Below are 23,290 nucleotides of genomic sequence, written 5' to 3' on the forward strand. Positions count from 1 at the left end.
GGTCATTAAAGATGCTGTTCAAAAGTCTTTATTTCTCCACCTACAAGACCCAAGTCAGGAATGTGAGCGAATGCTCATTACTCACTCATCTGGATAGCTGCAGATTTGTTGGTCATTAGTGCAATGACCATAAGATATGAGAGCAGAATTAGGCCATTTGGTCCATCAAGTGCACTGTGGTTGCAATACACCATTGTCAGACAGCAGCAACATAATGGGAACATCACATTACTTCCAAGATCTGCTGCAAGCCCACACCATGTTCATTTGGATGTCTGCCATTTTTCCCTCACTACTGTATTTTCCTACCTGACAGCATACTTTCACTATTAGCAGGAGAGTAGTTCAAGGTGGCCTATTGTGGTGCAGTACTTCAAATGCATGAAAACCAGCAATGTCTGACAGCCAGTTTTAAAATGGGTCATGCAAGAATTGTAAATCCTATTGGAGTGAAAAAAATTAGACTGCCTTGTTTAGGCAGTTGCATGCCAAGCAGTTTTCCACTTCATGTACCTGACATTTTCTGTACTGAGTCACCTTGCCCTCACTCAACCCAACTCTGCTTGGAAAAGTTGACACTAACATGCTCTCTTTCTCCATCTGGAAATGCATATGCTTATAGCTTTTAGCTAGAGGTTGGGGCAGTGACACTCCATGACTATTCAGGAGTGTCTCCTATGCTTAATGCCTACATTTCCTTCTATCCCTCCTGAGATACAAAGATTTACCAGAATGGTACTAAATTGAAGTCCCTCATCCCATGTGGAAACTAGAGAAGTTGGGATTGTTGGAATATCTACAGTGCAGGTGGTCATCATTTGGCCCATCGAGTTTGCACTGACTCCCTAACAGAGTATCTTATCCAGGCCCTCTTCCACCCACCCCATCCCTGCAACCTCACACATTTAGCATAGCCAATCCACCTAATCTGCACATCTTTGGACTGTGGGAGGAAACTGGAACACCTGGAGGAAACACATACAGACATGGGGAGAACGAGCAAACTCCGTCACCTGAGGCTGGAATTGAACCCAGGGCCCTGGCACTGAGGCAGCAATGCTAACCACTGTGCCATGCTGTCCACAAAGGTTAAGTAGAGGGTGCAGGTTGATGGTGGAGATTGGCATGCTGTCTAATAATCAGGGGAATTAGAAAATAGGTGCAGTCGGCCATTCAAGCCTGCACCACCATTCAATATGATCATGGTTGATCATGCACTTTTAGTATCCCTCAACCACTCCATATCCCTTTGATCCTTTTAACCACAAGGGCCACGTCCAGCTCCCTCTTGAACATATCTAACAAACTGGCCCCAACAGCTTTCTGTGGTAGAGAATTCCACAGGTTCACAACTCGAGTGAAGAAGTTCTTCCTCATCTCAGTCCTAAATGGCTCAGTAAACTAAGGGCAGCACAGTGGCAAGCACTGCTGCCTCACAGCGCCAGGGACCTGGGTTCAATTCCCAGCTTGGGTGACTGTGCAAACTCCACACATTCTCCCCGTGTCTGCGTGGGTTTCCTCCCACAATGCAAAGGTGTGGGGATTAGGTGGATTGGCTATACTAAATGCCACTTAGTGTCAGGGGGACTAGTTAGGGTAAAAGCATAAGGTTATGGGAATAGGGCCTGGGTAAGATTGTGGTCATGCTGACTCGATGGGCCAAATGGGTCTGCACTGTATGATTCTAAAATCTGGAAGGAATTGTTTTTTAAAAAGTGCATCTAGAATGGGCCAATTCAATAGTAACTTTCGAAAGGGAATTCTCAGCTTGTAGGAAAATAGGACTAATTCCATACATCTTTCAAAGAGTTGACAGACATGATGGACTGAATGGCTGCCTGCTGTGCTATTGGCAGAAAGGTTTAGAACCTGAGAACACCAGAGGCAACAAGAGGAAAAACATTCTACACAGCAAGCGGAGAGGAGCTGGAATGCACTGCCCAAGAGCATGGTGGGAACAAATTCAATTGCACCTTTCAAAAGGGAATTGGATAAGCACCTGAAGACAAAACAATCGTTACGGGGAAAAGGAGACATCTAACTATCTGAACCAGCACAAACACAATGTACCAAATGGCCATTTTAGGAATACATTTAAGGAAATTCTTGAAAAACAAAAGCTCCAGTTTCAACCTGGGCAGCACAGTGGTTAGCACTGATGCCTCACAGTGCCAGGGACCCAAGTTCGATTCCCAGTTTGGGTCGCTATTCGTGCAGAGTTTGCATTTTCTCCGTGTCTGCATTGGTTTCCTCCAGGTGCTCTGGTTTCCTCCCACAGTCTGAAAGACGTGCTGATTAGGTGCATTGGCCGTGCTAAATTCTCCCTCTGTGTACCTGAACAGGCACCAGAGTGTGACGATTCGGGGATTTTCACAGTAACTTCATTGCACTGTTAATGTACTTGTGACACTAATAAACTTAAAACTTAGTCTGTCCAGCAGAATGGTCAATGAATTAATCAGTTGAAAAGCAAAACAGACATCTGATCTGTTGAACAGGCTGGGTTAAAATCAGAGTGAAACCGTCCACACATCTTATCAGAACATAGCACACAGCTGTAGTTGCTCTGATTTGAAGTCAGTAGCCACAGGAAGTGTGCGCTTTAGGAAAGTTAATTTTTTTGCACTGACGTTACTTGTGGGATACTGCAAAAAGACTTTTTTTTAAAAAACATCTACCTGGACATTTTGACAATTCTACCAATGCCATCCCTCGTGACTCAGGTGAGAGTGTAAAACAACCTGAACCAAACTGACAACTGCAAGACAGGCCAAAGGCACATTCAGTTTAACAAATAAAGCTTGAGCAATGCCTAGAATAATCTTTTTATTTGTGTTTCATTAATTTCCCCTCCTGCAGGACTGACATCTTGCTAGCATTCTTACTTTCACTAGAAGCAATCACTCACTGCTATCTCATTCAAGTGGCAGCTGATCAAACATGAGCCTGAGACAGCAAGTATCCACAGACCAGTAGACATCACAGCAAAGCATTCAACTGATGGTCATGTGCACTTTCAGCAGAAGCTACTGGGAACAGAAACTTTTGTCTCCCTAACCTAAAAACAGACTCATGACTGTTAGAGCCAAGTGGTTAACCCAGTAGTGACTTGAGAACAAAGCTGCGACTCTCCCAGAGTTTGTTCCGCTGCGTGACGTGTTTAACAAAGACTTATGAAAGTCATAATGGATTTGTAAGAACTGAAGAAATGAGACCCTAGAAAATTTGTAAATTGAGGCAATGTTGAATAATAAAAACCAGTGCATTCATCGTGGACCCAAATGTATGGATTTCATTTTTGATGAGACTTTGTAGAAATGGAACTGTCTTGCAGTTGTCAGTTTGGTTCAGGTTGTCTATAAATAACGTATCAAAATATAGAATAGACTTCGTATACAGAAGAGGGTGAAAAAAAACACTGCTTACTTGGCAACCTGTCACAAGTCAAAGGGATGAAGGAGTAATATGTTCACAAGAACACGGTTTAATTTTAAAATCTCAGCTTATGACACGGATCATCAGGAACTTCTGTCAAGCTAAAGTTAATTATTAGTCACAACTAAGGCTTCAATGAAGTTACTGTGAAATTCCCCTAGTCGGCCACACTCTGCCGTCTGTTCGGGTCAATGCACCTAACCCGCACATCTGTCAGACTGTGGGAGGAAACCGGAGCACCCCGGAGGAAACCCACGCAGACATGGGGAGAACATGCAAACTCCGCACAGACAGTGACCCAAGCTGGGAATCGAGCCCAGGTCCCTGGCGCTGTGAGACAGCAGTGCTAACCACTGTGCCACCGTGCTGCCCTTCATTTACAAGAGGGAAATAGGTTTATTTACAACCAAGTAAATTCGAATCAGTGATGCACAGAATCAAAATAAAAATCAGTAAGCAAAGAAGTTCCCTCAAGAAAAATGGTAGAACATTTAATCAAAATTTAATTTAAAAGCCATCTTCCAAACACAAACCAAACATTCAATTTTCAGTTTAACATTAATGGTATAAAACAGATACTCATTGCACACAAATAGACTATTGTTCAGCTCTATACCCTGCTACTTATTTTGAATAAAGGCAGGAAGAAATGCCTGCTCCCGGAACACAATGACTCATAAATCAAGTCTTATTCTTGGAATTTTCAGCTCAATTCATTTCCCTCTGTTTTAAAAACTAGCATCTGGCAATTCCACAGTATCAAGAGTGGAATCTTCAGTCGAGAAAGTAAGGTTTCTTCCATACAGATACAATGCACCATCACCAAACTGCCCAGAATATTGAGAAACAAAACACACTGCTTTTCTCCTATTATACACGTCTACATACTGCACATTATGTTTGACTTTCAAACTCGAGCTCTGTACAGAACTGAAGTTCATTTAAAAACTTATGCTTTTTCCTCCTCTTTTATTTTTTCTGCAATTTTCTCCGCAACCACATTGAGCTCTGTGTTTCTGTTCAGCTTCAGGTATACTTCTTTTCTGATATGATGGATACTCAGCCAGTCTGGCACGATGTCAGCCAGTAACCGCAAATGTTTCTCCATTTCGTCTGAAATTTAAAACAAAGAAAGATAACTCGACATGACTAACTTATTCCAATATTAGGACATTCGAACAGCTGGCACGGGAAATTCTGAACCAACATTTGAAATAAATTCAGCCAATCCAAAATATATAAAACGATGCAAAAGTGGCACAGAAGTGCCCGGCCTCGTTAAAGATGAGACACCGTTCATAAGATAAAGGATAAGGAAAGACGTTTATTCTTAATTCATCCACACAAGGAAATCCTTTAGTTGCTTCATTTCAGTATCTAAAAGATTCACCACTCCTACTCTTCATGTAAACCTATTCCCTGCATCAATCACAATGTGAAAGGCATTTTCCAACATCCCAAATCAACCTTTAAAAACATTTCTGCATTTGCCTCTTCCTGTCCTATCTTAAACAGCTCAAAGATTATTTCTCTCATTCCTTTCCAGCCCCAAAAGCCCAGGTTTCTCCAGCTCCCCCCAAACAGTTAAGGGATCAGTTCTATGCAACTTCTCTGCACTGCCTTCAGCACAGCAATGTCTCTGATCGTTTGATTTATTATTGTCACATGTATTAACATAGTGAAAAGTATTGTTTCTTGCACACTATACAGACAAAACATACCGTTCATAGAGAAGGAAACGAGAGAGTGCAGAATGTGTTAGTCATAGCTAGGGTGTAGAGAAAAATCAACTGAAATTTAATACAAAGAAAAATAACTCGACATGACTAACTTATTCCAATATTAGGACATTTGAACAGCTGGTACGGGAAATTCTGAACCAACATTTGAAATAAATTCAGCCAATCCAAAATATATAAAACGATGCAGAAGTGACACAAAGTCCATTCAAAAGTCTGACAGCAGCAGGGAAGAAGCCGTTCTTGAGTCGGTTGGTAAGTGACTTCAGACTTTTGTACCTTTTTCTCGAAGGAAGAAGGTAGAAGAGAGAATGTCCGGGGTGTGTGGGGTCCTTAATTATGCTGGCTGCTTTGCCGAGGCAGCGGGAAGTGTAGACAGAGTCAATGGATGGGAGGCTGGTTTGCGTGATGGATTGAGCTACATTCACGACCTTTTGAAGGTCCTTGCGGTCTTGGGCAGAGCAGGAGCCATACCAAGCTGTGATACAATCAGAAAGAGTGCTTTCTATGGTGCATCTGTAAAAGTTGGAGAGTCGTAGCTGACATGCCAAATTTCCTTAGTCTTCTGAGAAAGTAGAGGCGTTGATGGGCTTTCTTAACTATAGTGTCGGCATGGGGGGGGGGGACCAGGACAGGTTGTTGGTGATCTGGACACCTAAAAACTTGAAGCTCTGATCAGACTAGAAGATTGGGTCCAACAGGAGCGTGATGTAACTTGATCAAGACTGCACCCAACTTGTATTCTACTGCTCTGGCCATAATGGCTTTACTGCCTGAAATTATTAAACACAAGCCGGGAGTTTATTTGAACTCCCAAGTCTGTTTTGGTATTGCTATTTCAATGTGAGTTATGGAGTTTGTGATATTTCTTTCCTTCAATTGGTAGTTAAATTATATCTACCAATTTTATTCACATTCCATTGCAACTCATTGTCCTTAATAACCTATTCTTCCAAATCCATTTCCCCATCTAGTTTGGCATCATTTGCTAATTTTATTACTCGGGAATCCAGGCATAGAATCCCTACAACACAGAAAGAGGCCATTCAGCCCACCGAGTCTGCACCGACCACAATCCCACCCAGGCCCTACCCCCATACCCCGACATATTTTACCCACTAATCCCTCTAACCTACGCATCTCAGGACACTAAGGGCAATTTTAGCATGACCAATCAACCTAACCTGCACATCTTTGGACTGTGGGAGGAAACCGGAGCACCCGTAGGAAACCCACGCAGACAACCCACGCAGACACGAGGAGAATGTGCAAACTCCACACAGACAGTGACCCAAGCCGGGAATCGAACACAGGTCCCTGGAGCTGTGAAGCAGCAGTGCTAACCACTGTGCTACCGTGCCGCCCCTATTAGTAAACCGGATGGGTTTTTCCAACAATGATTTCATGGTCATCAGTAGATTCTTAATTCCAGATATTATTTATTGAATTCAAATTCCACCATCTGCCGTGGCGGGATTCGAACCTGAGTCCCCAGAACATTAGCTGAGTTTCCAGATTAATAGTCTAGCGATAATACCACTAGGCCATCGCCTCCCCATTTCTGTAAATCACAAACAGTAGCTGTGCCAATAAAGGTCCTGGGGTACCTCGCTCAATACCCATCTCCTCCCACTCACGACACTAAGAACTATTTTTTAAAACTCTCAGGTACCCGTTCCAATTTTTACCCAGAATCCCTAATACTTTATTAATATACATGGAATTTTATCAAATGCCATTACAAAAATCACCACAAGGTTTTCCCAAACACTACATTGATGCTTTGGAGGATATCACTGCTGGTTATGGTACTAAGCTGGAGAGATCGGAAAGGTCTCCAAGTTAAATGTTGAGCTAAGTGTGGCTACTACAATTGGTCTGAGCAACGCAGCTTGAGAGCAAAAATAAAACCAGATGGAGGTTAAAGCGCACACCTTTATATCGAGTATAGTGACTGTGTACTCGCATTCTTATTCCAAAAACTCTCTTAAGCAGTCCCACAGTACCTTGCCTACGTCTGAAAGACCAAACCCCATTTGATATCAGGACAGTCATTAACAGGAGAGTGGGGAAATAGTATATAATTATTAGGTACGGTTGCTAACTTTGCCAACGACCAAAAGGTAGATAGGAAAGTAAATCGAGAGGAGGATGCAAGAAGGCTCCAAAGGGACACAGTTTGAGTGAGTGGCAAAAATCAGGCAAATGGAGTATATTGTGGGCAAATGTGAAATCATCCATTTCAGAAAGAATTTTTAAAAAACCTTTATTGTCTAAATGGTGAGTGATTGCAGAGCTCTTGAGGTCAGAGGGACCTGGGTGTGCTAGTGCATGAAACACAAAAGGCTAGTGTACAGGTACAGCAAATAATTAGGAAAGCTAATAGAATGTTACTGTTTGTGAACAGAATTGAATACAAAAGCAGAGAGGTTATGCTTCAGTTGTGTAGAACGTTGATGAGATTACAGTTGGAGTATTGTGTGCAGTATTGGTCTCCTTATTTAAGATGTAAATGCATTAGAAGCAGTTCAGAGGTTTACTGGACAAATACCAGGAATGGACATGTTGGCTTACAAGGAAAGGTTGGAGGGGTTAGGTTTGTATCTACTAGAGTTTAGAAGAGTTAGAGGTGACTTGATCAAAACCTTTAAGACCATATGGATGTGGAGAATCTAGAACGAGGGGTCACTGCTGGGTTGAGTGTCTCTGGAACACACTTCCTCAAAAAGCAGTGGAAGCAGAATCTTGGAATATTTTTAAGGCAGCGCTTTAAAGGGGTGAAAGGTTATCGATGGTAGGCAAGAATGTGGGGTTTAAGTTACAATCAGATCAGCCATGATCTAATAGAATGGCGGAGCAGACTCAAGGGGCCTATTCTGCTCTCACTTCGTATGTAATGTTTATTTACAACCCTAATACTATTCCAGGCTCTCAAACCCCAATTGTGCAAGTATAGCAAATTGTCAGATGCAGAGACCACCACAGCATTGTTGAACAGTAGTTGATGATGACGGCAGTTAGTGTACATTTCCCATGAGGGTATGTTGGCCTGAACAAATTTCACAATGAATGAATGGAATCACAGCAGTCAGGTGTTCTGCATTAAATGAACCTGATCTTATAAAATAAACAAATATAGAACACATCTGGAAAGTGGGCTGTTTTAACATTAGATTCACAGTAACGTAACATGTAAATCAGTCTATTTGCATGGTAACATGAAATGCCATGGAGTTGATTTAATAAAATAGTATTCACTGTAATATTAATCAAGTCAGCATCACACTTTACCTATCATAGCAGAGTTAGCACCAGCCATACTAATGTACTATTAATTTACCCAAGGCCATCACTGAGCGATAGCTGTCGACCACCCTGCTACACGCCACTGTAATGATCAAAGCTGGTTTCTTCTCCGCCACAAAGACATTGCGCAGAATTCTTGTTATCTCAGGAAGTCGCATCATCATATGGAGACGCTCCGTTTGAGCGGCAGTTCTGGTCATTGTTGCCTGCATTTTCTGAGCTTCTTTGGCACGAATCTGTACAAATGTTAATCGTTAGTGCGTGTGCTTCGAAGATCAATATACACAACTGTAAAATACAACTCTCCAACAAATGAAATAGAGATTCATTAACTTAAAAAAAAGGAAAAGACTCATTGTGACTTACTTTGAATTAAGCTGAATGAATGGTGAAATTCATTTACCATTTTCTAGGCATTAACATTTACTTGTCGATGCTTTTAGAAATGGCATTTCAGACACTCAGGAGTGTACGGTTATATGTGTATTACAATAAAAAGGTAAGCTGCCACGGTTTTTCTTTACAAACATAAAGACATATTCATATCCACTCTTTTTACAATGGATATTAAATCAAACTGTTCATTAATTACTGCAGAAAGCTAGAGTTTTAAAGTTTATTTTTAGTCACAAGTAAGGCAATTTAATGAAGTTACTATGAAATTCCCAAGTCGCCACACTCCAGTGCCTGTTCGGGTCAATGCACCTAACCAGCAGGTCTTGGAGACTGTGGGAGGAAACCTGAGCACCTGGAGGAAACCCACGCAGAAACGGGGAGAACGTGCAAACTCCACACAGTGACCCAAGCTGGGAATCGAACCCGGGTCCCTGGCACTGTGAGGCAGCTGTGCTATGTTTTGCAGTAATATTCACTCCGTGGATATGAATCATCTTTTCCTACAAACATGTTCATGCATGAGGGACATTTTTGTTCCATTTGACTTGAGCGCAGGGATTTTAAATCTCTCATCAGTCTCCACTTACTCTCTCCAACAGACTCTGGGAAATTCCTTTCAGTTCACTAGAAGGGCCAGGACTCGAGCTCACAACATTTGGTTTCTTCTTCTGCTCTGTGGTAGCGGCCATGACAGTTTCTACAGTTTTGAGGGCCATATTAGCAAGTGCTTTTTCCATCTGAAAATACAAAAGACAGTTATCCAAGTAGAAAATTAAGTAAAGTGCATTTATAGTAGAGTCACAGAGGTTTGTATCTCTCCCCTCTCACCTTAAACCTATGCTCTCAAGTTTTAGACTCCTCTACCTTTGGGAAAAGATATAGACTATCTAGCTGATTTTTGTCCCTCATTATTTTATAGACCTCTATAAGATCACCCCTCAGCCTCGACGCTCCAGAGAAAAAAGTCCCAGTCTATCCAGCCTCTCCTTATAACTCAAACCATCAAGTCCCGGTAGTATCCTAGTAAATCTTTTCTGCACTCTTTCTAGTTTAATAATATCCTTTCTATAATAGGGTGACCAGAATTGCACACAGTATTCCAAGTGTGGCCATACCAATGTCTTGTACAACTTTAACAAGACGTCCCAACTCCTGTATTCAATGTTCTGACCGATGAAACCAAGCATGCCGAATGCCTTCTTCACCACTCTGTCCACCTGTGACTCCACTTTCAAGGAGCTATGAACATGTGCCCCTAGGTCTCTTTGTTCTGCAACTCTCCCCAGCACCCTGCCATTAACTGAGTAAGTCCTGCCCTGGTTCAATCTACCAAAATGCATCATCTCGCATTTATCTAAATTAAACTCCATCTGCCATTCGTCAGCCCACTGGCCAATTGATCAAGATCCCGTTGCAATCCGAGATAACTTTCTTCACTGTCCACTATGCCACCAATCTTGGTGTCATCAGCAAACTTACTAACCATACCTCCTATATTCTCATCCAAATCATTAATATAAATGACAAATAACAGAGGACCCAGCACTGATCCCGGAGGCACACCGCTGGTCACAGGCCTCCAGTTTGAAAAACAACCCTTTACAACCACCCTCTGGCTTCTGTCATCAAGCCAATTTTGTATCCATTTAGCTACCTCACCTTGGATTCCATGAGATTTAACCTTATGCAACAACCTACCATGCGTTACCTTGTCAAAGGCTTTGTTAAAGTAGTAATGGGAAATACCGACAGTACATAAGAACATAAGAAATAGGAGCAGGAGTAGGCCATCTGGCCCCTCGAGCCTGCCCCGCCATTCAACAAGATCATGGCTGATCTGAAGCGAATCAGTTCCACTTACCCGCCTGCTCCCCATATCCCCTAATTCCCTTATTGATCAGAAAACTATCTACCCGTGATTTAAACATATTCAACGAGGAAGCCTCCACCACTTCAATGGGCAGAGAATTCCAGAGATTCACTACCCTCTGAGAGAAGAAGTTCCCCCTCAACTCTGTTCTGAACCGGCTCCCCCTTATTTTGAGGCTGTGTCCTCTAGTTCTGGTTTCCCTTCTAAGTGGAAAGAATCTCTCCACCTCTACCCTTTCCAGCCCCTTCATTATCTTATATGTCTCTATAAGATCACCCCTCATCCTTCTAAACTCCAACGAGTACAGACCCAATCTGTTTAATCTCTCCTCATAAGCTACACCCCTCATCTCCAGTATCAACCTGGTGAACCTTCTCTGCACTCCCTCCAAGGCCAATATATCCTTTCGCAAATAAGGGGACCAAAACTGCACACAGTACTCCAGTTGCGGCCTCACCAGTGCCTTGTACAGTTGCAGCAAGACCTCCCTGCTTTTATATTCTATCCCCCTCGCGATAAAGGCCAACATTCCATTCGCCTTCTTGATCACCTGCTGCACCTGCAGACTGAGTTTTTGCGATTCGTGCACAAGGACCCCCAGGTCCCTCTGCACAGTCGCACGATGTAATTTTTCTCCATTTAAATAATATTCCAATTTACTATTATTTCTTCCAAAGTGGATAACCTCACATTTGCTAACGTTATATTCCATCTGCCAGATCCTCGCCCACTCGCTCAGCCTATCCAAATCTCTCTGCAGACTTTCTGCGTCCTCCACGCAATTCACTTTCCCACTCACCTTCGTGTCATCAGCAAACTTGAATACCCTAGATTCAGTCCCCTCCTCCAGATCTATGTAAATGGTTAACAATTGAGGCCCCAGCACCGATCCCTGCGGAACGCCACTGGTCACCAACTGCCAACCAGAAAAGCACCCATTTATCCCAACTCTCTGCTTCCTGTTAGATAGCCAATCCCCAATTAGACAGTACATCTAAATAGCCAATCCCCTCAATTAGACAGTACATCTAAAACGTGAGCTATTTTCTACGCACCAAGACACACCCTGTCCCAACCCAGAATATGCTTGGGATTGGATTGCTGGCTTAACCATACCTTCGGTGTCATCATATTTCGAGCTTTATCCAGGACTTCTTGGGCAGTTGTTAGCTTCTCCAAATTTGGGGGCTGGGGCAAGTCAGCAGCAACAATGTCTGGAATTTCATCCACATTAAAACGTGGGTGCCATCGTGTTAGCTTCTTATCTGGCACATGCATCGGAGGGTTAAGAGAAGCCAGGAATATCTGTAGGGAAGAATAAAACAAAAAAGGACTTGATTTTTTTTTGTTGCTGAAATTATTCAGTCCTACTTTTTGATCTAAGTGATCCTGCTGACAGCAGGGCTTACACAGTGGTTCCTGTTTTTATAACTTATACTACACTCTGGAGGCCTAACCCTCGACACTACTGTCCAAACAAGAATGCAGATAGATCACACTTTGTCTGGCAGTACTGTGTCACAATGCTGGCAGTAGTATGCAGGAATTAGCATTTAACCCATCACTTTTCCCACCACAACTCAGGAGGAATCTTCTGTCTGAGAATCTCAGTACGAAAATGAGCACATTTATTTACAAATGTGTTTTACGAGTAAAGTAATGCAGAAAATCTGAACTATTTCCAACTGAATGGCAGGACAAAACAGTAGCTACCATCCCACAGAACTCCCAATCATACAAGTATGTATCAGACCACATGGCTGGAGAACACGTGATTTGGGGATTTAGATCAATTCTGGAGTACAAGATAAAGACTTATACAAGATAATCATTTCGAAAGGAATTGATTCAGTACATTCATCTGTACAACAAAGGCTAGTCTTCTTTTAAATATTATACCCAAATAGGTTTTCTTTTTGATTACTTTATTTAAGCGGTGGCAGCTGGTGGAATTTGAATTCAAGTAATAATCTGGAATTGGAAAACAAATCTCAGTAATGGTGACCATGAAACCATCATCGTAAAAACCCATCTGATTCACTAATGTCCTTTAGGGAAGGAAATCTGCCGTCTTTACTTGGTCTGGCCTACATGTGACTCCAGACCCACAGAAATGTGGTTGACTCTTAACTGCCCCCTGAAAGCGTGTCGCAGGCCACTCAGTTCAAAGGCAATTAGGGATGTGCAACAAATGCTGACCCTGCCATCTACTCATGAAACAGTAAAGAGCTCCCTGGGTTATTTACTCCAGTCCAATGGGGCGGCACGGAAGCACAGTGGTTAGCACTGCTGCTTCACAGCTCCAGGGACCTGGGTTCGATTCCCGGCTTGGGTCACTGTCTGTGTGGAGTTTGCACATTCTCCTCGTGTCTGCGTGGGTTTCCTCTGGGTGCTCCGGTTTCCTCCCACAGTCCAAAGATGTGCGGGTTAGGTTGATTGGCCATGCTAAAAATTGCCCCTTAGTGTCCTGGGATGCGTAGATTAGAGGGATTAGTGGGTAAAATATGTAGGGATATGGGGGTAGGGCCTGAGTGGGATTGTGGTCGGTGCAGACTCGATGGGCCGAATGGCCTCTTTCTGTACTGTAGGGTTTCTATGATTTCCATTATGTGACTGCTTTAAGATTCTTTCACAGGATGTGGGCTTCACCCGACATCTATTGCCCATCCCTAATTGCCCTCAAGGTGGTGGTGAGCTGCCTTCTTGAACCACTGGAATCAGTGCTGTGTCGGCACAGAGTGCTGTTAGAAATGGAGCTCTGGGATTTTGACCCAGTGACAGTCAAGGAATGGCGATATATTTCCAAGTCAGGATGACGAGTGGCTTCTTGCAGGCATGAGTGTTCCCATGCATCTGCTGCCCCTGTCCTTCTAGGTGGCAAGAGATAATTGGTTCACAAGGTCCCGTTGAAGGAGACTCGAAGGAGATTTGGTGAATTGCTGCAATGCATCTTGTAGATGGTACACACTGCTGCCAGTGCGGCGGCGAAGTGAGTGAATATTTAAGGTGGTGGCTAGGGTGTCCTGGATGGTGGCGACCTTCTTGAGTGTTGGAGCTGCACTTATCCAGGCAAGTGAAGAGTATTCCATTACACTCCTGACTTGTGCATTGTAGATGGTGGACAGGCTTTGAGGAATCAGGTGAATTAGTCACTGCAGAATTCCTAGCCTCTGGCCTGCTCTTGTATTTATATATATCACAGTATTTATATGGCTAATCCAGTTCAGTTTCTGATCAACAGTAACTCTTCTCCCACCCATCCCAGATGTTGATAGCGGGGGACTAAGTGATGATAATGCCATTGAACTTCAAGGGAAGATGATTAGCTTCTCTCTTGGAGGAGATGGTCATTGACTGGCACTTGTTTGGCACAAATATAACTGCCATTTATCAGCCCAAGCCTGAATGTTGTCCGGGTCTTACTGCACACAGACCGCTTCAGTATCTGAGGAGTCACGAACGGTGCTGAACATTGTGTAATAATCAGCAAACAACACCACTTCTGACCTTAGGAGAGAAGGATAACGGTTATGAAGCAGTTGAAGATGGTTGGATCTAGGGCACTGCACCGAGGAGCTCTTGCAGTGATACCCTGAAACTGAGATGATGGACCTCCATCCACCACAACCATCTTCCTTCGTGCCTGGTATGACTCCAGCCAGTGGAGAGCTTGCCCCAGTTTCCATCGACTTGAGTTTTGCCGGGGCTGTCTTGATGCCTCATCACTCTCACCTCATCTTTTAATTCAGCACCTGACGTGGTACTGTTGGTGTTAAAATGCTCCTTTTTAAAAACACACAATCTTGTTCTTCTTTGATCACCACAAAGTTACACTGACAATGGCCACCATAGCGGTGAATCTTTCTAGATTAATCAGTAGCTGCTGATTTATCCAGAGTATTGCTGGATTATATTTAAAGCCTAAAAGCACAGCCTTTCGCAGGCTAGATGGATGAACAGTGCAAGTCCCAGTTATTTGTTCTTGCTGACAATCATACCCATTGAAACCACTGAACCCTAGTGACACAGTGACACTGCTGCTGGGTTAGTTAAGCTACATTTGTTGCCTCGAGCACCACTCTTACCACTAGAGTCAGGACAAAATGTCCCGTAGGACCACCTACTCACCTTATGGTATTGCTTCACAATGCTCACAAGGTTTCGGCTGAAGATACAGCGTCGCAGAAGTAAGTGAGATGCTGTTAGTTGTCTGCAGCCGTCAGAATTCTCCTCTTGGAATAGTGGGAAAGGAGGAAAATTGTATTTAAATATATATATATATCTTTAAAAAAAAACAGAGCTCTAGGTTCCCTTGTCCCTGAAAGCAGTAACTCGGATGGTATTCAGTCCCATGGTTACTATCTACCCACGATGATTCTGAATGAGGGGGTAATTTGCCACTGAAAAGGGTGTTAGAGGCACAATATAACCGGGTCCAATTTGATCCTTATATTTCTGCCACTTTCAGTAAGGGACACAGTCATCCATTTTTGGATGCCTTGCCTCAGCAGCGCACCACTACCCAACTGGACATTAGATTCTGAAAGGAGAACTGAGCCGGAACATTCCGACTAGTGTGACTCAGTTACACATTACCTTTACCCAAAATGGGTAACCACTGTGCACAGTGGTTAGCACTGCTGCCTCGCAGTGCCAGGGACCCAGGTTCGATTCCCAGCTTGGGTCACTGTCTGCGTGAAGTCTGCACGTTCCACCACCACCCTCCCCACCGTGTGCGCCGTGGGTTTCCTCCAAAGATGTGCGGGTTAGGTGGATTGGCCAATTTGGCTAAATTGCCCCATTATGTCGGGGGACTAGCTAGGGTAAATCCATGGGGTTATGGGGATAGGGCCCCCGAGTGAGAGATTGTCAGTGTAGATTCGATGGGCCGAACAGCCTCCTTCTGCACTGTAGGATTTTATGAAATGAGGATTAGAGAAAAATTAACGGAAAGAATTTTACTTAATGAACAGTCAAAAGTGCCTCAACTAGTCTAACAGTTATTTACACAGGCTACACATGTTTTCCTCCCCATTTTCTCCTGCCTTAATTCACTGACTCACACCACAGCAGAGCTTCATAAAAGTGCAAAGTGTTCCACAACATTACTAAGACAGCTGGTTGGAGCAAAAATGTGCCCAATCCCAAATCTCAAGTTTGAAGGAGTTTAAGTAGCTGTTGCCTCGAGTCAAATTTACCTCCGGGACCTCTGGTCAGTGAAAGTCATTTTGAAGATAAACTTTGCCATAAGCTGCCAGCACATTCTCTTTAAACAAAGCCAAAATAATACAATTCACATCATTTACCTCCTTCAAATACAGGATCGACAGTGAGCTGGTAGCTGGATTGTTTCACAGAGTCACTCCATGTTGGGATTCCCTTCTCCTGCCTGAACTTGTAGGCAGAAGGGTAAACCGTCTTAATCTGCCCAACATTTTGCTCTTCAAATTTCCTACAAAAAAGTATTACAAGGTGACTGCTCGAGTAGGCTGACAAATCAGCTGAATTTCTATAATACAATTGACTGGTTTTCCAGGCATTTCAATTATATTTCACATTTAAAGTCTCAAACTGCCACCCAGTACAAGGTGCCTGCAACTAAAACAAGTGTGCTATCTAGATCTGCAACATTTCTCCTTCAATCTATGTTTTCCAAATCTTCTGAAATGTTGACTTTGAAAAGAGGCATTCACATTGAAGGGAAGCAGTTCTTGTCCTGAGGAACATTCACCTCATCCTGACGTTCCAGTAATTGGGAAAGTGATAAAAATTAATGCAATGTTACAAAAAGAGAAGAATGTACCCAAAGCTATCAATATTTCCTCATGATAAAGTCACCATGCTTCAAATGTATTCGATACAAAGTCCTCTGAGAAACAATAAGTTTTTATATAAACGCAAGATTTTATGAAATGGCAGAAGAATAATACTGTTGAGAATTTTCTTTCCCACTTTATAGCTGCTGAGATTAGACATTCTCCAACTGGAAGCCGGCACAACACTGATACAATTTAAGTATCATCTTCTAAGGCCCATCAATATAATCCATACTCACTTCCTCATCAAGTCCTGGACCCCCTGTTTCACCTTGGCAAAGGTAATGGTCTCCGAACGATTGAACAACATGCTCACAATGGTGTCCATACTACGGAACATCTCTGCTAACAGCTTGTACTTGAATGGCAGGTTCAACCCTGGTGGGACGTCCTGCGCTAGAGTGTGGAAACGCTGATACGCTGGCACCTTCACCCTGTTAAGAGCACGAATCATGAATACAAGAGGCTGCTGCATTCAGTGATAAATACATTCAACAATTTCTTCAGCTGTTGTGTACTTAAAAGTTTACACAGTCCTCCTTTCCTCACCTCTCCTCTGCGTCCTGCTCGGTTGCCTTTCTCCGTTCTAACTTATTCTCTTGTACTTTCAATTCCAGTTCTCGAACCCGCTTTAGCCGGCTCTTGATATCACTATTCAATTCCGACGCAGGAACAGAAGAATTAGGTGTTGGTGCAAGTTTCTGGATTCGTTGCAGCCGAGCCTTTAACCCCTCAAGGGTCTCCTTTGCAGGTGTGGAGTCAGTCTGAAGATGAAAAGTTCTTTATTTCACTCCAGAAAGAAAGATACACTGAAGACACCACACATGAATTTCAGATGAAAAACAATTTCAAGTCATAAAGAGTCTGCTGTGGGACATTTAATCTGCCACCCTGCTCATATGAAAAATCCCCCACAGTTGACCATAAGAGTTTAGAGGATTATCACAGCTCTGACATTTGAGTGAGTTCAGAAGCACAGTCCACATTCACACAATATTGGCATAGATTACATACCTGCTGCTTTCTCCCATTTGAAATATGTAGACCGGGAGGCTTGGAAATCATTTTCCTGGAGGCTGCTGCCTCATGGGTGGATGAATCCTAAATAAATACACCAAAATCCATTAGTCTCAGCAGCTTCAGACTTGTGCATTCTAACAGAAACACTGACCCAGAACTTAACAGTAAAAATAACAGCAAGTCTATCACTGCTGTAAAGGAATAAGTCAAGCAGCCACTTCCAGCATCTAAACATGTGAAACTCAAATCTCAAAATGAGGAGGTTGCTGTCCAGATTGCCCGACTGTTCAGATATTTTGCTACACCCGTACCTTGCTTAGTAACTCAACACGCTCATACATGGAATCAAATCATGAGATAGCAACTGTCCATTCAACTATGAAGAAGTCTTAATTACCACCATTACTCTGGTGCTTAAAATGTACTTTTACAAATATGGAGTCACATTCCTTAAATTTTTGTTGGAGATTTTTAATTAAAAAAACCCTTTTCTTAGCCTCTCGTCTCACTTTTCTTAATCCTGTCTTTCTTTCCCTTTCTATAATGGCTTCAGTAGCCGATATGACATTGAACATTCAGAAACACAGACACTTCCTAGTTTAGAATCTGCATGTGTGTCAGTGTGGATTTATGTTCATTGTATTCTTGAGGTCAAGGATAAACAGGTGGAGGGTACTGACTTCATTAAGTGTTCTTTGGGCACAATGAGGTGACCACTGATTTTTGTTTTATTCAAAAAATATAAACGGTGGGTGGGTGCAGGGGAAGCACATTTTAATTTGAATTTTTCTAAGTTTACTTTGTCATCTTGTTTTTCTTCGGTGTCATCATAGAAATCATAGAAACCCTACAGTGCAGAAGGAGGCCATTCGGCCCATCGAGTCTGCACCGACCACAATCCCACCCAGGCCCTACCCCCACATATTTACCCGCTAATCCCTCTAACCTATGCATCCCAGGACTCTAAGGGGCAATTTTTAACCTGGCCAATCAACCTAACCCGCACATCTTTGGACTGTGGGAGGAAACCGGAGCACCCGGAGGAAACCCACGCAGACACGAGGAGAATGTGCAAACTCCACACAGACAGTGACCCGAGCCGGGAATCGAACCTGGGACCCTGGAGCTGTGAAGCAGCAATGCTAACCACTGTGCTACCGTGCCGTCCTATTAAGGAACTGATCCCTTTATTTGTTGTGTTAATTTGTTCAATTTGGTTTAGCTTGCTCATTTGTTCTTCTTTGGGGAGGCGATGGCCTAATGTTCATCACTTGACTATTAATCCAGAACGTCAGCTAATGCTCTGGGGACCCGGGTTCGAATCCCACACGGTGGAATTTGAATTCAATAAACAAAATCTGGAATTAAGAATCTACTAATGGCCATCAAACCATTGTCGATCGTCGGAAAAACCCATCTGGTTCACTAATGTCCTTTAGGGAGAGAAATCTGCCGTCCTTACCCAGTCTGGCCTACATGCGACTCCAAAGCCACAGCAATGTGGTTGACTTTCAACTGCCCTTGGGCGTCTAGGGTTGGACAATAAATGCTGGACAGCCAGTGACACCCGTGTCCCACGTATGAAAAAAAAATCATATTCAAAGAGAGTATAAAAAGGAGACACTTTCAGGCCTTACATGGCCAGTGGATGTCGCAGGAGCTGGGTGGTATCCCCACCACCCCATGGAATTATATTTTGGTTTAGTTACTTAAATTTCCTTTTGATGTTCTGTTTTAGTCACAGTGCCCCACCAGGGGCTCTTTTAAACAAATAAGCAGTAAAATCAATTAATGAAAAGAGTAAAGCTGTGGCTAAATGGGTAGCACCCTTGCCACCGAGTCACAAGATTGAGGGTTCAAGTCTCACTCCGGGGTTTGACAAAAGACCAAGGCTGACTCTGATGCAGTATTGAGGGTGCCATGCACTATCAAAGGTGCCGCCTTTCAAATGAGATATTAAACTCAGGCCCACCTGCCTGCTTGGGTGGATGTAAAAGATCCTCAGCACTATTTACAGATGTCTTGTCGCACTGTGGGTAGCGTCCCTGCCTCTGAACCAGAAGTTCCAGGGTCGACACCCACTCCAGGACTTGATGTCCCGGGAAGTTGCATTTATGACTCAAACAGGCGGAAGGTCAACCTGCAATCCTTCTAACACAAACCAACCACAGGCGGTAAGAGTGGGAGATTCCTGGTCAGCAATGTGTAACGGAAAGAAATCGGAGCCTCAAACATCACTATCGTGGTTCTAGACTACAGCGTATAAAAGTGCATTCTGCCATGGCTATAAAAAGGGGACAGCACAAGTGGCTGAAACAGTTCAGTAGGGAGAGTTAGATTGAAGTCCCTGGTTAAATCCCCCATGTTTCAGCAGCTCTCATTCTGCACGAATCTATAAAACCAGGTCACTGGGCAATGGTAGGCAAGAGGCAGACATGTGTATTAAATAAATCATCCATCAAAAAAATGTGCCTAATTTTGTACTTCAGTATCTGGCTTAGGATAACATTCATTAATGGTTCTTCAAAATGATTAGTTAAGGAGACATGTTGCCAGGTTATGGATTTAAGCTTTAGATGTGGCTTATAACATTTCATTAAGCCTAGGAACAGGGGGGAAAAAAAATCCCAGACGCTCATTTAGACTCACCAATTAAAGTGCACAGCTTTGAGCTCTACTGAATAACTGTACATGAGTGTACTACTCTGCAGGCAGAGTTGTGGTGAATTGCTTATATAGTCTGATGAGTAAATGCAAATATCACAATATTCAGCAATTAATACAAAACGTCTACAAATACAAATATAATTTGATTTTCAGTGTGTTAAAATGTGATCTAAGCTTTGGTTATCAGTTAGGGTACTACAACTAGATACCAAAAATGGTATCAAAACTTTTGCTGGAAGTGAGAAAACTGGTTAAAAAGAACTTATGATCTGGAGAGCTGCAAAATAGTGTTTGTTTATTTATTAGTCACAAGTAGGCTTACATTAACACTGCAATAAAGTTACTGCGAAAATCCCCTAGTTGTTACATTCCACCACCTGTCTGGGTACACCGAGGGAGAATTTAACATGGCCAATTCACCTAACCTGCACATCTTTGGACTGTGGGAGGAAACCAAAGCACCTGGAGGAAACCCACGCAGACACAGGGAGAATGTGCAAACTCCACACGGACAGTGACCAAGCCCAGAATTGAACTCGGGTCCCTGGCACAGTGAGACAGCAATGCTAACCACTGTGCTGCCCATTAGTTATGAATGGGAAAGGAGTACAGAAGGCTCAATAGGAGAATGAATTGCTGTGTTAAGTAAGAGCTTCCTTTATTCAAAACATTGGGAATGAAAGCCCCTGTATGCAATCTGATTGGCTGTTTCCTAAAACAGATCCCACTGAACTGACAGGGGAGAAAAGACCAGAGGAATGTTGGAAATCGTAAGACAATATACTACTCCTAGCAAGATGCTTGATTCAGCAAATGGTCAATTATTTGACACATTCTGGTCAGGATAGTATACATCATAAAACCAGCAAGCAAAATCTAAAAGAAAATTTCAATTTATATTGCACTTTTCACAATTTCAGGACATCCCAGAGTAGATGATCAATCACTGTTAAAATGCAGCCATTGTTACAATGTAGGGTCCCCCATGCGGACACTACAGTTAAGGCAGCCCACCAACGCCTCTACTTTCTCAGGAGACTAAGGAAATTTGGCATGTCCACAAGACTCACCAACCTTTACAGATGCACCATGGAAAGCATTCTTTCTGGTTGTATCACCACTTGGTATGGCTCCTGCTCTGCCCAAGACCGCAAGAAACTACAAAACGTAGTGAATGAAGCCCAGTCCATCACGCAAACCAGCCTCCCACCCAATGACACTGTCTACACTTCCTGCTGCCTTGGAAAAACAGCCAGCATAATTAAGGACCCCAGCATCCCAAACATTCTCTCTTCCACCTTATTCTGTTGGGTAAAAGATACAAAAGTCTGAGGTCACGTACCAACCAACTCAAGAACAGCTTCTTCCCTGCTGCCGCCATCACTTTTGAATGGACCTACCTCACACTAAGTTGATCTTTCTCTACACTTTAGCTAGAACTGTAACATTACATTCTGCACTCTCTCCTTTCCTTCTCTATGAACGAAGAAACAATACTTTTCACTGTACACTAATACACGTGACAATGGTCAATCAGATCAAAAATTGAACAATTTATTTGGACACAGTCAGATCCCACAAACAGCAATGAGATAAGGGACCAAATAATTACTAAGTGATTCTGTTTGAGAAATACATATCCAAAGAGTATTTACACCGAGAGGGTAGACAAGGCTTTATCTCCTTCCCACCCTTGTCCAGTAGCTAAACAGACTGTTAGATATCTCACCGTGGACTGGGATCCCCCTGGGAGCTGCAGCTTCACTGCGCTCTTTCCTGCGGGTGGATTCTCTGCTTTCTCCGGCTGTAAGAGTAGACATCTCCGGGCAGCTGGCACCCCATCCCCTCGCTGCTCACTGCCAGCCAGAGACCGGGAGCGGCTACGCTTCCTCCCGCTGCCGCCGGACTGAGATCCAGCCCCAGGGTGAGCCCGAGGCCGGAGCCCGGCGGCCGCCCGCTCGCCTTTCGGCGGGGTGACCGGCTCATTCCGCCCGGAGAGCCTCTCCTCCCCGCCGGCCTCCTCTTCTCGCTGGGGGTCCGGGGGGAGACCCTGCTCCCGCTGGGGGCCCGGGGGGGACTGGCCTTTGCTGATGTCCCGCGGTGGGGCTGCCGGCTTGTCCAAGCCTTTGTTTCGGGACTGTCTCCCAGCGATGGCAGCGCCGCCCGGAGCTTCCACCTTCCTGCGTTTGAGAGAAGCGGAGCCCCGCTCCACATGCTTAGTCTGGGGGAAGAAGTCGGTGAGTTTGACCTGGGCCATGGGTCCCGGGTCCAGAGGCTGGTCTCCGGCCCCGAGCCTGGCTGCTGGGTCCCGGCTACAGAGGCTGGTCTCCGGCCCCGAGCCTGGCTGCTGGGTCCCGGGTCCAGAGGCTGGTCTCCGGCCGCTGCGCTGGGTAGCGAGCTGGCGCCGGGGATTCCCTCCTGTGGAACGTTGCGAGCTGAGCGTTCCAAGCGGGCTTCCCCGACGCTTTTTGCTACTTTCCCTCTGCTGGGATTCCCTTTCCTGCAAAACTCTTCCCTCCAACTCCAAACCTTCCCGCCAAACTAACATGTGACCTAGCTGGACTGTTCCATTTCACTTCCGTATGTCCCATCCAATCAAAGCATCTGCGCCCCTCCCCCCCAAAAAATAAATTAAAAATATTTAAGCAGGATTAGAACAGGCTGAGTTTCAACCACAAGTTCAAATGCAAAAGCATAGCGTTAGCTGTCGTTACTGTTTAAATAGTGACTCGCTGGTTTATTGTTGCTGCGAGCAGCTTGTTATCGTGATATGTTATTTGTACTATCGTATTTAAATGACATGTTTGGTGTTGATTATTGGTGTAATGTATTTTTGTATTTGTAACTGTTTTGATAATAGAAATAGTGGGCCTAATTAATGGTCCAATCAGGGAGTCCCAGGCTCTGTACTTAAAAAAATGTTAACATGCACTAACTCTGCTGTTAAGATGCGAGGATACTGGCATTGGACTGGGGTGGGCACAGTAAGAAGTCTCTCAACACTAGGTTAAAGTCCAACAGGTTTATTTGGAACCACGAGC

At 43.8% G+C, this 23,290-nt stretch overlaps 1 protein-coding gene across 1 annotated transcript; it reads right to left on the reverse strand.

Annotated features, from left to right (window-relative positions):
• Positions 1-3,902: 3,902 nt before the first annotated feature.
• cdt1 (chromatin licensing and DNA replication factor 1) lies at positions 3,903-22,857 on the reverse strand. Its single transcript, XM_078210689.1, has 10 exons — positions 21,979-22,857; positions 17,577-17,663; positions 17,112-17,326; positions 16,802-16,996; positions 16,053-16,198; positions 14,875-14,978; positions 11,863-12,051; positions 9,464-9,613; positions 8,515-8,716; positions 3,903-4,548 (listed from the first exon to the last, which is right to left on the reverse strand). The coding sequence occupies exons 1-10, from the start codon at positions 22,795-22,797 to the stop codon at positions 4,385-4,387; spliced, it is 2,271 nt and encodes a 756-aa protein (XP_078066815.1). The 5' UTR covers positions 22,798-22,857; the 3' UTR covers positions 3,903-4,384.
• Positions 22,858-23,290: the final 433 nt, after the last annotated feature.

The sequence above is a fragment of the Mustelus asterias genome, chromosome 4, assembly GCF_964213995.1.
Source record: "Mustelus asterias chromosome 4, sMusAst1.hap1.1, whole genome shotgun sequence".
Classification (NCBI taxonomy): Eukaryota; Metazoa; Chordata; class Chondrichthyes; order Carcharhiniformes; family Triakidae; genus Mustelus; species Mustelus asterias.

What these genes read in the sequence shown, in the direction of transcription:
- cdt1 (XM_078210689.1), bottom strand. Translation starts at nt 22,797, where the DNA reads ATGTTAGTTTGGCGGGAAGGTTTGGAGTTGGAGGGAAGAGTTTTGCAG. An exon ending in CAGGGGGATCCCAGTCCACG is followed by an intron (nt 17,664 to 21,978) that starts GTGAGATATCTA and finishes GTATTTATTTAG; the next exon opens with GATTCATCCACCCATGAGGC. An exon ending in GAGCAGGACGCAGAGGAGAG is followed by an intron (nt 16,997 to 17,111) that starts GTGAGGAAAGGA and finishes TGCTCTTAACAG; the next exon opens with GGTGAAGGTGCCAGCGTATC.